This window comes from Passer domesticus, chromosome 7 (assembly GCF_036417665.1).
Source record: "Passer domesticus isolate bPasDom1 chromosome 7, bPasDom1.hap1, whole genome shotgun sequence".
In the NCBI taxonomy this organism is placed as follows: domain Eukaryota; kingdom Metazoa; phylum Chordata; class Aves; order Passeriformes; family Passeridae; genus Passer; species Passer domesticus.
This window is the reverse complement of record NC_087480.1, coordinates 9,861,316-9,875,298: the sequence shown is the minus strand read 5'-3', so window position 1 is coordinate 9,875,298 and position 13,983 is coordinate 9,861,316. Positions and strand designations below refer to the sequence as shown.

Sequence of the window (13,983 nt, the reverse complement as noted above, 5' to 3'; positions counted from 1 at the left end):
CCTTTGAATGGGCAGTTGGTTAATTTGTCAGAGAAAAGTGGCTCAGGGCCAGTGTTACTTAACACACTGCAGGGCTCATCTTAAGGTGTTTTCTTCCCAGAGACGATTTTTGAGCTTAGAGGGGAAAAGATCCTATTTTTCTAATTTATTTTCCCAATGCTCTATGACAAAGTAGTCATGCTGTTCCATGTAAGGCTTTGGTTTGTGTGATGTCTCAGTCCTGCAGAAGCCTGACAAATTTGCTTATGTGCCTGGTAGGTTTGAGCTGTGGGATAAGAGCTGGGCAGTCTTGGTGCTGCAGCACAACTCAGACAAGGCAAGGAATGTGCAGTGCTCTGGTCCAGCCAAGCCACTTGCTAGAGCTGGGGGAAGGTGACAGAGTTTGACGGAGTTCCCCATACATTTTTGTTCTGTGTTGTCAATATCTTTATTTCAACAATGACTCTTCACCAGCTGGTATGTGCTCTGTGACAGTGTGACTTTCCTTGGTGGGTGAGAAGGTATACAGAACCCAAACTTTATTTATCAATAGAAAAAGTCTGCTGTGCTTTTGCATTCATCTGCCAGATAAGCAAATCAGATTTCATTAATCAGCCACAATTAACCAACACAGGGTAAATACCAAGTACCTGTACAGAAATTACATTCTTTGTAAACATTAAAAATAAGCAATAGAAGTAGTCACACCAAAGAATCTGCAGAGTATTTTCATCATAGGCATGGAGATACTATGAATTCTGGGGCCATGTGTACTTAGAAGATATACAGGAAAAGGGCTAGGTCTGTGCTGGAGGTAAGCAGAACACCAATAAAAGCTAAACACCTTGTACATGCACAAAATTTCCCCTTTCCAGCTCCTCTAGACAAATCTGCTGGTGCAGATGCTCTGCCTGTGTGTGAGGAAGAGTTTCCCTCTGTTTTTGCTTCCTGAGAGGATGCCCTAAATATTTCAAAGCAACCTAGCAAGTCAGCATGAGGCTGAAATGCTACTGAGAGCCACATCTGCCTTCCAGTTTGGAGGCCCTTACCTCTAGACTTACTATGATTCTCCTCCTGTTTTGTACCACCTTGATGGCCAGGTCTCCTGGAGCTGAAAGCTTCACCTGGAATTGTACAAACAGTAAGAGCAAACTACAAGAGTGAGCGGTTGTTTCAGCATTTCCATAACCCGCTCACTAGCTGGCTCCCCATGTGCTTGATCCTCCCCTGACCGTGCCGTTGCTGTTTGGTTGCAGTCCGTGATGCTGCTGCTGCACAGCCAGCGGCGCTACATCTTCGAGTACGACCAGTCGGAGTCGCTGCAGTCGGTGACGATGCCCAGCATGGTGCGCCACGCCCTGCAGACCATGCTGTCCGTGGGCTACTACCGCAACATCTACACCCCTCCGGACAGCGGCGCCGCCTTCATCCAGGACCTCGCCCGGGACGGGCGGCTGCTGCAGACCTTGTACCCCGGCACGGGACGCAGGGTGCTCTACAAGTACACCAAGCAGTCCCGGCTCTCCGAGATCCTCTACGACACCACGCAAGTCACGTTCACCTACGAGGAATCTTCTGGGGTTATTAAAACGATACATTTAATGCACGACGGGTTCATCTGTACCATCAGATACAGGCAAACAGGTTTGTCTAGCTGTGACTACTTTGCTAAAGTTTTTGGCTCCTTAAAATGTGACACTCATTCCTCATTTGCAACACCCTGATCTTGCACTTACCTGGCATGAAATTCCATTATTTTTATGTCTTCAAGTTCTTATATTTTATGTTTCGCTAGAAAAATATGTGTGTATATCTCTGTGTCTGTGTCCATAGGTGAATATAGCTGTCCCACTTGAAATACAGTTTTCTTTTTATTGCTTGGTATGGAATAGCTCTTAGGATGTTTTGTTGGTTTTATTCCTCTGTGTGGATATTTGCTAAATACTAAATCAAGTTGGTTTATTGTTTATATTTTCAAGTTTCCCTGTTTACACAATAATATAACATAAATTCAAAAGGACTGCTTACATGAGGAAGGAAATCACCATGTGAAATAAATTTAGTTTGGAATTATCTTGTAAGTAAATAGAAAATCATAATTAGGAATAAAGCAGCATTCATTTCAACAAATATTAATAAAATATAAATAATTTGTAGAGCAAGCATTAATAAAAGTTTGTGAGAGAACAATCTAACATATTCTTAGTTAATGGTATTTTCTAAAGGACATGGCTGAGGTCGTATCCTGTCTGTCCTACATCTGTAGGGTAAGTAACCAGGGACATAATTCATTATTTTTCTTGTTTTATCTCCTTCCTGTATCTATTTTGGACAGGTCCACTTATTGGTCGCCAGATCTTCAGGTTTAGTGAAGAAGGGCTTGTAAATGCCAGATTTGACTACAGCTATAACAACTTCCGTGTCACGAGCATGCAGGCCATGATCAACGAGACACCCCTTCCCATAGATCTGTACCGTTATGTCGATGTTTCTGGCAGAACTGAACAATTTGGAAAATTCAGTGTCATTAATTATGATTTAAACCAAGTTATAACCACCACTGTGATGAAGCATACCAAAATCTTCAGTGCCAATGGTCAGGTGATTGAAGTACAGTATGAAATTCTCAAGTCTATTGCTTACTGGATGACCATCCAGTACGATAACATGGGTCGCATGGTGATCTGTGACATACGTGTGGGTGTAGATGCCAATATAACGAGGTATTTTTATGAATATGACGCTGATGGTCAGCTCCAGACTGTGTCTGTGAATGATAAAACCCAGTGGCGCTACAGCTACGACCTCAATGGCAACATCAACTTGCTGAGCCATGGGAACAGCGCTCGCCTCACTCCTCTGAGATACGACCTGAGAGATCGCATTACCAGGCTTGGGGAAATTCAATATAAAATGGACGAAGATGGTTTTCTCAGGCAAAGAGGCAATGAGATCTTTGAGTACAACTCTAATGGTTTGCTGAACAAAGCATATAACAAAGTGTCTGGCTGGACTGTGCAATACTGTTATGATGGTCTTGGAAGACGAGTCGCAAGCAAATCAAGCCTAGGACAACACTTACAGTTCTTTTATGCTGATCTCTCCAACCCAATAAGAGTTACTCACTTGTACAATCACACTAGCTCGGAAATAACATCCCTATATTATGATCTGCAAGGTCATCTCATTGCAATGGAATTAAGCAGTGGAGAAGAATATTATGTTGCTTGTGATAACACTGGGACGCCTCTAGCTGTGTTTAGCAGTCGTGGCCAAGTCATAAAAGAAATTTTGTACACCCCTTATGGGGAGATCTACCAGGACACTAATCCAGATTTCGAGGTTATCATTGGTTTTCATGGAGGACTCTATGACCCTCTTACTAAATTAGTTCATCTGGGGCAGCGGGACTATGACGTCATTGCTGGTCGGTGGACGACACCAAATCACCGTATATGGAAGCACCTGAATGCTGTCCCACAACCATTTAATCTCTACTCATTTGAAAATAATTATCCAGTTGGCAAAATCCAAGACGTTGCTAAGTATACAACAGGTAAAAGTAACCTGTCTCTCATGAAAATGTCTCTAACGAAAATAAAACTTCCTCTTGAACTGTGGTATGGATTCAACATTCCAGAAATCTTTTGCATACAAAAAGTTTCTAATCTTAAATCTATTGAAGTAATTTCTTTAATAGATTGCATCTTACTGAGCTTGATCTGTTTTCTGTAACATTTATGGTAACCAAGAAAATAATTAATAGCTGCTTCTGTTGCTTTTCTCAGTGCTAAAATTAGGGGAAGAATGGAAGCAGCTTAATTTGAATTTTTTCTATTATAAATAGATAGAAGGAACACTATTGATTTGAGTATAGCTACGCTTTGTAACCAAATAATTTCTTTGCTACAATAAATGCTGTAGCTAGTGCAGGAAACATAAATTGATGTGAAATCATTATTTCTGCATAGCTGGAATTTCTGCAGACTGCCCTCACTTTTTCTAGGATTTATGACCCTTTTTGCCAGCATCCTTTTCTTGTTTTGTAGACATTGGAAGTTGGCTAGAGCTGTTTGGTTTCCAGTTGCACAACGTGCTGCCTGGATTCCCAAAACCAGAGATAGAGGCTTTGGGGACAACATACGAACTTCTACAGCTTCAAACAAAAACCCAGGAGTGGGATCCTGGAAAGGTTAGCAAACATTCCCTTCAGCTGCTTTTAATACTAAATTAAGGAGTTTTAATAGAAAATATTGGATACCAAGGAAGAAAATGTGACTATATCTTTCAAAGTAATAGGTAAAGCAAATCATTTAAGAATGCTAGAAACTTTATTGTTGTCAATTATGTGCTGGCGTCAGAGTGGAGGAGAGTTCAAGGAGAAGCTTTTAGCAACACAGTGAAGGAAGTTTGCAGCTATTTATAGAGAAAATATCCAAATTTGAGGCGCAGAATACTCAAAAGGGTAAAAGTATTTGTTGTGAATATTGGAAAAAAACCACAGAAAATCTTGTGGAATTAAAAAACCAGAACAGCAGATTTTCATCTTTGTTAGCAAAGATGCCACAAGCACTGGAAAATCACTGAGGGTATAAACAGCTTTACAAGTCAGTAGCTCTGCATAATTATTGCAGGAAACAGAAATGCTGCTATGGATTTGTAAGGGGTCTGTAAATCTTAGCCTTACTCCAGGGCTTGTTTTCAGTAACAAAGAGCCAGACAGCAGCTATCAGAGTCCAGCAATCAATGTGACTGCATCAGGACCAACTGCCGATATTCTGAGCAGGCATTCACATTCTGCATATGAGCATCTGTTAACAAAGAAACATGATTTTGTAAAGATGCCTTTCCTCTATTGTAGTCAGGAAAGAGAAGCATAGAGCATTTGAGAGTTCACATTCATGTTCCCAGCCTTTAAGACACTTTCCATTCACCAAGTGCAGAAGGCTGGAGGGTCAGAGCTCATGCCAGATGTGAAGCATGTCCATGGAAAATTATCACTGAGATGTTAATCTTTTCCATGGCACAGAAAAGATGTAGTGATAGGTATAGTGTTCAAAGACAAAGAGGGAGTTGGAGTGAGGTTTCTTCTAGCTTCTGCAGGGAGCAAGTTCTACAGATATGATGTACTTGCCTATTGTTCTAGTGTGTCAAGACCTTCACAACCTGCTTTCCTTAAAGAATGGGTGATAAAAGTCATTACCACCGTTCTACAGAAGATGTAATTAAACACACAGGGACTAAGTAGAGCCACAGGAAGGGGCATAGCTTTGAATTCAGGTTTCCCTGAACTGCTAAGGGCTGAAAAAAACAGCCATTAGAGTAACAGTTCAAGGGGGAGGAAAAATAAAAAGAACAAATGTAAAAATAGCATTGGTGATAAATACGTTTGCATTTGTTTCCTAGAAATGAAGGAGTCCAAGAGACAGAAAGCCCTACCGTAAGTGATTAAAAAGCCTGTGCATATGTCCAGGTTCTGTAGGGGTGCATGATACTTTCCAAACAAATGGAAGAGCCATTCTAAGAAATTAAGAGATGGGTAGCATGAGATACTATAATGAACTTCAAGGTACCTTGCCTGCAAACTTGACTGATATTTTCTTTTCCAGACTATCCTTGGTATTCAATGTGAGCTACAAAAGCAACTCCGCAACTTTATATCCTTGGACCAGCTTCCTATGACACCCAGGTATAGTGATGGCAAGTGTTCTGAAGGAGTGAAGCAACTGAGATTTGCAGCTGTTCCTTCAGTATTTGGAAAAGGCATCAAATTTGCTATAAAGGACGGTATAGTGACAGCTGACATTATTGGGGTGGCTAACGAGGACAGCCGGCGCATTGCTGCCATCCTCAACAACGCTCATTATCTGGAGAATCTGCATTTCACCATTGAGGGCCGGGATACGCATTACTTCATCAAGCTGGGCTCGTTGGAAGAAGATTTGGCGCTGATCGGCAGCACCGGAGGGCGCCGCATCCTGGAGAACGGCGTCAACGTGACGGTGTCGCAGATGACGTCGGTGATCAATGGCAGGACTAGACGCTTTGCCGACATCCAGCTCCAGCACGGCGCGCTCTGCTTCAACGTGCGCTACGGAACCACCGTGGAAGAGGAGAAGAACCATGTCCTGGAGATAGCCAGGCAGCGAGCCGTGGCTCAGGCCTGGACTAAGGAGCAGAGGCGGCTGCAGGAGGGGGAAGAAGGAATTCGGGCGTGGACAGATGGAGAGAAACAGCAGCTTTTAAGCACTGGGCGGGTACAAGGCTACGATGGATATTTTGTTTTATCTGTGGAGCAGTATCTCGAACTTTCTGACAGTGCCAATAATATTCACTTCATGAGACAGAGTGAAATAGGCAGAAGGTAACAAAGAAAATCTCTGCCTTTGCGTCACCAAAGACTGCCTGTTTTTAAACGTAAAATGGTTTATTGTATTGGTTTTTCTAGATCAGAACTCTGTATATATAAATATAGAGGAAAAAACATATCCAACTGCCTTTAAATGTGACAGAAGATGGTATTTTAATATCGTTTGTTTAACTCTTTGAGAGATGACAGTGATAATTTTTAGTTCTTGTGTGGCAGTATTCAAAAATTTCAGAAGCAGAGTCCTGCGAGCCGAGCAGCGCGACCTGCGCGCAAAGTGCCCAGGGTGACACCGCACAGCCCCAGGGGTAGGGGTGAGTGCCACGTGCTCTGCCTTCTCCTAAAGAAACACAAGTTTTTTGTTGTTGTTGATTTAATAATTCACCAGTTATTTAAATGGTTACAGAGCCTGATTCTGCAGCCCTTATTTACTGGGTTTCTTTTTATCCCAGTGAGATCTCCCGTAAGTTCAAGGGATTGCGTACAAAAAACAGACTGTGTATGGAAACTTCGCAGCTGCTCACCAACCCCACACATGTTCCTCACAATTGAAAGTGAAGGGATTTTCTAACCTGGGAAATCTGACTTGGGTTGGATTCAGTATGTACAAGGATGTTCCTATGGCCTTTGCTCGGCCACGGCCACCCCTCAGCGGCTCCATGCTGAACATCACATTGTGCCCACCCATGTGTGTCCAGCCTCTCTCCCAGGGTTTTCCTCAGCACTGGGATAGACCAGGGCCTGGCAGCACACGCAGAGCTGCCAGTCTGCTTAGTGGCACCATGCTGGCCAGGCTTCATCCAGAGATGGGGTGGCTAAAGCAGGCTTAGTGGGCACTGTATTCTTCAGGAGGCTCTCCACTGGCATGTGTGCTCCAGGCTGGGCTTTAACCCAGTGCTTTGGGGACACCCCAGCCAGGAGCCCTCACAGAGCAGTGTCAGGCCATGCATCATCAGTCCTGTCCATAGTCACTGGGCCAGGACTTGTTTTCACAGAAATGATTGGGAAGGTGCAGTGTTGTTTGGTTTAGACATCACGTTCTTTTCATCTCAGATTAATAATCCTGTTGTAGTACTCATTTTTTCGAGTCTGAAGAAAATTGGTGGGTTGGGAGTTGATGAACCTAAGTGTGGGTAGTAAATATGTTGATAAACATAGAACATTTCGGGGATGACTCTTCACTTTTCAGCTCAATATCTAGAGCACATAGAAAAGCATTATATTGCATGGACAGAAATTTTTATTTCCCAATGTAACATGCACTACTGGCACAATTACTTCATAGCAGAGTAGGTGATCCTTCCTCCTTGTCATTTTTTAAAAGACCTGATTTCCAGGAGGTGGGCCAGGCACACAGGGAGGGGGGGACAGGCAAGCAGCTTTCCAGAGGGATCTAGAGTCTTGTTTTAGAGCCTGTGTATCCATAACAGTGAAGTTATTGCACATTTCTTTCAGAACAAATGTAGTAAATATATTGAAACCATTTCTGCTCGTATTTACAGAAGCCAACAAAGTGCATTCTTTACCTTTCTGTATTTTTTCCCCCCAGTTTACTTTTTTCCTTTGTTTTTGGGCAAGTGGAGCAGACTGTACCCAAGTTAGAGATGAGCCTGAATTGGCAGCTGAGATCTTAGCCCCTCGCTGGGGTTTGAGCTCAGCCCATTACCATCTCTTCCCAGACTCCTTTTGCTCCCCTGGGAGCCAGCGCAGCTTTGGGGGTGCAGGATCAGGCTGAGTGGGAGCCTGGCCCCTGAAATCCTCCTCTGTCCCCAGCCAGGGGGACCTGTGGACCAAAATCTGCACATACACATTGTGATCAGGCTCATCATTAACTAATGGACAGAACAGGGAGCTGGCAACACCCAGATTGGACAGCTCAGATTTCTGTAATTTTCCATAAAATCACGGAGAATTTGAATACCTCCACACCAGCCTAAAAATGGACCTTCAAATCCTTGAGCCTCTAATACACTTTTAATCAATGGAAGAATAATTTATGAATTGTATATAGAGAGTGCATTCATAAATGTGATGATGTATTTTATCACTGATCCAAGATGTCAATATTAGAGTCTATTTTACTTATATTTTAAGCAATTATACTTTTTTGCAATTCACTAATGAGGATCATTTTCAAACTGCTTTAAATATCCATTATAAACAAATATTTGGAGCTATTAGAGTTACCTTGAACAGTGCATTTCTAGTATGTAATACATATTTAGTTAGCTTGTGCCTTTAGTTTCTTAAAGTTATATTTGTATTATATGCAGGAAATGCACTTTGTATTACCTACAGCTGTGGTTTTTAATACTGCCTTGATTACTGTTGTTCTCATGTTATGCCAAAAGGTCAAAGAGTTAAATGTGTTCAAAGTTTGTCATTGAAAGTAGATTTGGCATTTTCCCATTTCTGGGTGCAGTCTAAGGTACATTTTGAACAATATTTCTTATGAGAATACGGTTTCATTAAGAGTCATATGACATTACATGGCCCAGTTACAAAAGCAAAAAAAATGCCTTCGTCATAACAGTTTCTTACATTTAGGAAACTAAATATAAATGTTGTGTTGAGATGACAGTGCTCAAGAAACAAGTTATTGCTGAAAGAGCAAGCATGGGAGATTGAAGTCATATCACAGCTCCACATGGGCCAGCCAGCAGTGATTTGTGAGAACTACATGAACAAATAGCTTTGGACCGTCTTGTTCATCAACAGCCTCAGACGGAGGCAGGGAATATTTCAGTCTCCGTTTTTTTCCTGAGTTGCTAGAGCAATTTCTCAGTAGGTTTGGGTTGTTTTTTTTTAATACAGTTCTCCTTTTTTTTTTTTTATTTTGTATTTTGCACTATAACCTAGAGACCCAAATTGAGAAAAAAGAAAAACAATAGCATGGAAATTTTTACTGTTATTTAGATGAGATAATTTGATGGTAGCATTCTGCACTACAAACAAGGCTCTGAAAGAGTAAAATAATTAAAGTATAAAATAAATAAAAATAAAAATAAATAAAATCCACTATTGCACACTATCCTGTAGCAAAGTACCTACCATGAGAAATACATGCTATATTTTTTATGACCGCCAAACAAATAGCGTGTACAAGTAACATTTCCTTTGCTTTCATATTTATTTAGCAAATCTAGAACATTTCAAAGTTATAAATATATATATATAGATATCTATGTAGAACATAGCCAAATAAATATATACGAACTGGTCGATGTGCAAGTGGGTGTACACACCTTGGCTCTTTGGTTGGAGCTCTCTGGCATCCCAGGGCTGGGCCAGGGGCAGCAGCTCCTCCAAGGGGAGCGGTGGGCGCTGTGGGACGCCAAGGTGCTGTTCCAAAAGGGAACGTGGTTCAGGCAGAGGAGCTCGTGGTTCAGCCGAGCCGAAGGAGACAGGCAGTGCCCGGGGGTGTCCGTGTGTCCGGGGCGTTCGCCGGGTGCGGCTGATCCGGCGCGGTGACACCCGGGTGACACCCGGCTCGGGCTGCACGAACAGCCCCAGGGCTTCTCCCATCAAACGCTGGCTGCTATTTAAACCTCTCCTCGATACAAAACATTACCAGGTTGAAAGCACCCCGACTGCCAGAGGAATCACTTCCAGGCAGAAGCTGGGAATGGTGGAGTTGGACTCGCTGTGGATTTGTCTGGGCATTTGTCACCTGCCATTATTTGTCTAAGGAAACGTGTTTGACAATTTCCAGTTTTTCCTTAGATCTCGTGGTGGACTTTAGCCTTTTAATAAATGTTAGTATATCAGATTGTGTCCTTGACAGTATTTTACTTGTATGAACCATGATAAAACATTAAAATCTTCATACTCTTCTGGCAGAAGTGTCAATAAACAAGAACGAGAAGCATAGCATACAATATATGTCAAAGTAATGTTCCTTTTTAGCTTTCTCATCAACAGTAAAAAATGTTTACAATGTATGCCAAGATCTTCACTTTCTGTCTAACACCAGTTAGAGGTTCTGATCTTACAGAAATTGTGTTATAATGGCCTCAGCCTCGTTGCTAGGAAACAATAGATCCCAATTTTTTTATTCCTGCTCTAACTCCTGTGCTGAATAGTGACTGGATACTGTACAGGTTTATGTTATATGGCTGCAGTTAAATGGTCTGATGCATTTTGCTCTGGGTTTCAGACCAGAAGCATGCATTTTCTACAAGAACATCCCAGCAACACACTGTAAATATTGAAAGTTAATATATTATGTGTCGATATTTGAAAAAGAAAGTACTTTGACTATTTCATTTTTAAAAAATAAAGGTGCAAACTTATGTCATGTGATGTTGTCTTTGTTTACATCGCTTTACAACAGTATTTTAAATATTCTGGTCATGTCAGTAAAAGGTGCTTCCATAGAGCTAAATGAGGACTTCAGCCAATATTGATTGACTCAAAAGTTGGGGGCAGAATGTCGCTTAGCAAGATTTAATTCTAATTCTGATTTACCAAAGTTCATGCTTATAACTCTGCAGGTTTCACTGCAGGTGAAATCCCAGCCAGTTGCTGTGTAAGGGTTATTATATTTCATCAAAGCAAATGTGAGAGAGAAAAAATACTCTGTTAAATGCCTTTGCACTCCTCATAACAGTGTGGGTGAAGTCAATGTTGCTGGCAGTGTGAGTAGCAAAGTTTAAGTATCTGCATGTTCTTTAGAGCTGCCTCAAATAGATGATGATGAATGATTCTGTGTTATCAGAAGTATGTGCCCAGGAAAATAAAACATTAAAAGCCCAGTACATGCAGCAGAGAGAAGGAGCACATGAATGGAGGGGCACAAGGAATGCATATGGCTAAAGGAAAGGTTACATGGTAAAAAACCATGGAACAGCTGGGCTGGGTAAGAACCAAGCACGAGGGCTGAGGCTGTGCTGGGTGGATGAGAAGGAAGCAATTCCAAAAAGGTGGGTGCTGCAGCAGAAAAGGGAAGAAAACCAGCCTGGGCTATTGCACTGATTGAGTGCTGCAGGAGGGCTGTCACAGCCATAGGCAGGGACAGGGGAGGGCTCAGTGGAGGCAAAGCCAGAGCTGAGGGAGCCTCGGCTGCTGCAGGGAGCAGCACTGCCTCTGCTGGGGAGAGGGCCAGAACAGGGGCAGCACGGTGAGCTACAAAATCACCTGCAGAGCTGGGACTGTGGCAGCGAGGGGACAGGGGTGGCAGGGCTGGCAGGGGAACGGGGCACAGCGAGGGGCTGGGCCCGGTGGGGCTGCAGCCTGAAGGAGATGGTGGGAGGGAAGCAGCAGGCGACACTGACATCGTGTGGGAAGTCATACCAGCAAAATGCAGCTGCTGCTCTCTGAAAGGATCTGCAGCTCTTGACACCTAAGTCACTGTAGGAAATCAATATAATTTCCAAATTACTGTTCCCATAACCAAGCATCTACTTCTTGTCTCATAGGCACCACCAGCTTCTCTCTGTTTCCACCTTGTTTAAGCCTACAGCAATTCCAGACCCTTGGGTACCCAAAAGAAACAATACAAGCCTATGTCTTAATAATTTACACCAGAAACTGAAACTACATTCTCAGCTTTAAACAGAAATGGCATCTTCTGGCCTATTTTATGTATTTTTCAGAAGAACAATGCACTCCTGGAGTCAACCACAGTCAAACCAGTTATCCTCAGCTCAGTGCACCGCAGAGCGGGTGAGCAGCTGCTGCTTGTGTGCTGCAGGTTTTCCACATGCAGCCTCAGCCTCAAGTCAATATAGGACAGTTCAGTAGGAAACAGCCCCTGGGCAAAGTTCTTCCCACTGCATGCATCCCTACCACTGTGCAATCATCTGCCAGGGATGATTTCCAGGCACACCTGTTCCTGCTCCCAGGAGAGGCCAGGTGAAAGAGGGATTTAGATTCAGCACTTGGAAAGCAGAAGAGCTCCCTGGGAAGGCTGGGGCTGCACACACACACTGCCAGCACCCAGCAGCTCAGCAGGCTTTGGGCAAGTGTGATTTGCAAAGCTGGAGAGGAACTGCCAGGGACCAGATGCTGCAGGCTCACAGCAGGCTGGGAAACCTTTAAGGCAGGGAGGAGAAGGGAAAGCTTCAACGGGCACAAGTGACAGCAAACCAGCCAGTGCATTTGCTGAGTTATGTAACGATAAAAAAAACAGCCCTTAAATATTTTACTGAAGAGAAAATCATGCTGGATCTGCTACTGTATGGCACTGTATTAAGGTAAGACTAATTTCAACCAACAAGCACATGTACAAAAAAGGCACAGAGCAACACATGTACATGCAGTGTAAAATATGATGGGACAGTTCACCATAGATGAAATTTGGCCTTCAATTAAACAGAAACTGGGTAATGAACTGAAAATGCCTCAACCACAACTTTGCAACATTGCTGCCCACTAGTCCCTGTTAAGACGGGGCTGTTCATTTATTGCACTTATTCCTATTGCTGGTTTACAAGAAACTTGAGCTTCATAGAAAATCTGTTATTGCTTGCACTGTCTCACTCACACTCAGGGTAAAAAGGTAAACCTTCCAGCCTTATCAAATGTTACTTGGAGCATCCACCTTGCTGAATCATGGACTTGCAGCCCACTTAGTTCTGTCATTGTTCACATCCAACTTGCCTTTAGTTAGGTGAAAACAAGGCAGGTGTGGGGCCTCTTGCTGTGCCACCAAGCTGCAGGCGGCAGTGTCTGGTGAAATTCAGTCAATTATGTTCTCCCTGAGTCTCCAGCCTGGCATTTCTGGAAAAAGCCTTTCTCTCTTAGGAAATATTTTTAGCCTTCCAAGATCTGCAGAAGAGACAAGTATAGGCATAAAACATTACCAGAGCAACCCAAAGGTGCCTATACAATGTTTAAGGGTTGTTTTTCTGTAATTACATATATTTTTGTAGTCCGTTTGTAATCGCTGTTAGTCTTCTGCTCTGGAAGGGAGCACGTGAGACTCGCATTCTTTTTGTACTCAGGACTTCAAAATGTTTATGTCGTGGTACAAACCACCATCTGGACCAGATGCATCCCCTTTGCACACAAACAAGGGTGGGCCCTAGCTGGGGTTCCTCCCAAAGCCCACAGAAACTCACACAAACCTACCTGGCAAAAACCCATGTAGAGGTAGTCTGGACTGTGGACGGCAGTGCAACACAGCCCCATCTCCTCAAACAAGAGAGCCGTAGGACACCCAGTCTGTTCAAAAATGTTTCCTACTGTCTGCCAGTCCATTAGCATAGTGCTGTCACACTTGTTCCACCGCAAGTGCAAAAGCCACATCCTCTGAGTTCTCCAGTAGCCTCATCCTAACCCTGCACAGCTGACGAGACCTCTAGATTCAAAACTTCCCTCCAGAAGTCCAGCAGCAGCATAGAAACACAGAGAGAGGAAAAGAAAAACTGTCGTGCAATTTTTTTTTTTTTTTAACTTGTATGCAAGGATGGCTTGTTTCAAGTACACGGAACACCTAAATCAAAAAAACAAGGCTTTCCACTTCATTGGGTGTTCTTGGTTACTTTGTGCATTACTTATGCTGTTGGTCATTGGTGAGAACTACAGATTTTGTTAGAGGGCAGAGCAACTGCTTTGATGGGAAATCAGTTAGTGGGGATCCTCATGGTATCACCTCTGGAATATCTTCAGGAACTGTATGAATGACAAACACACAG

The 13,983-nt window shown here is 43.0% G+C and overlaps 1 protein-coding gene across 12 annotated transcripts in view; it reads left to right on the top strand.

The window, feature by feature from the left end:
• Positions 1 to 10,638, top strand: part of TENM1 (teneurin transmembrane protein 1) — an 818,347-nt gene extending 807,709 nt beyond the window's left edge. For all 12 annotated transcript variants that reach the window (XM_064426811.1, XM_064426812.1, XM_064426810.1 and 9 more), the window contains 4 exons: positions 1,236 to 1,623; positions 2,315 to 3,535; positions 4,029 to 4,171; positions 5,589 to 10,638. In XM_064426811.1, coding sequence (XP_064282881.1) covers positions 1,236 to 1,623; positions 2,315 to 3,535; positions 4,029 to 4,171; positions 5,589 to 6,347 — 2,511 coding nt within the window. In that variant the 3' untranslated portion in view covers positions 6,348 to 10,638. The remainder of the gene's footprint in view (positions 1 to 1,235; positions 1,624 to 2,314; positions 3,536 to 4,028; positions 4,172 to 5,588) is intronic.
• Positions 10,639 to 13,983: the final 3,345 nt, after the last annotated feature.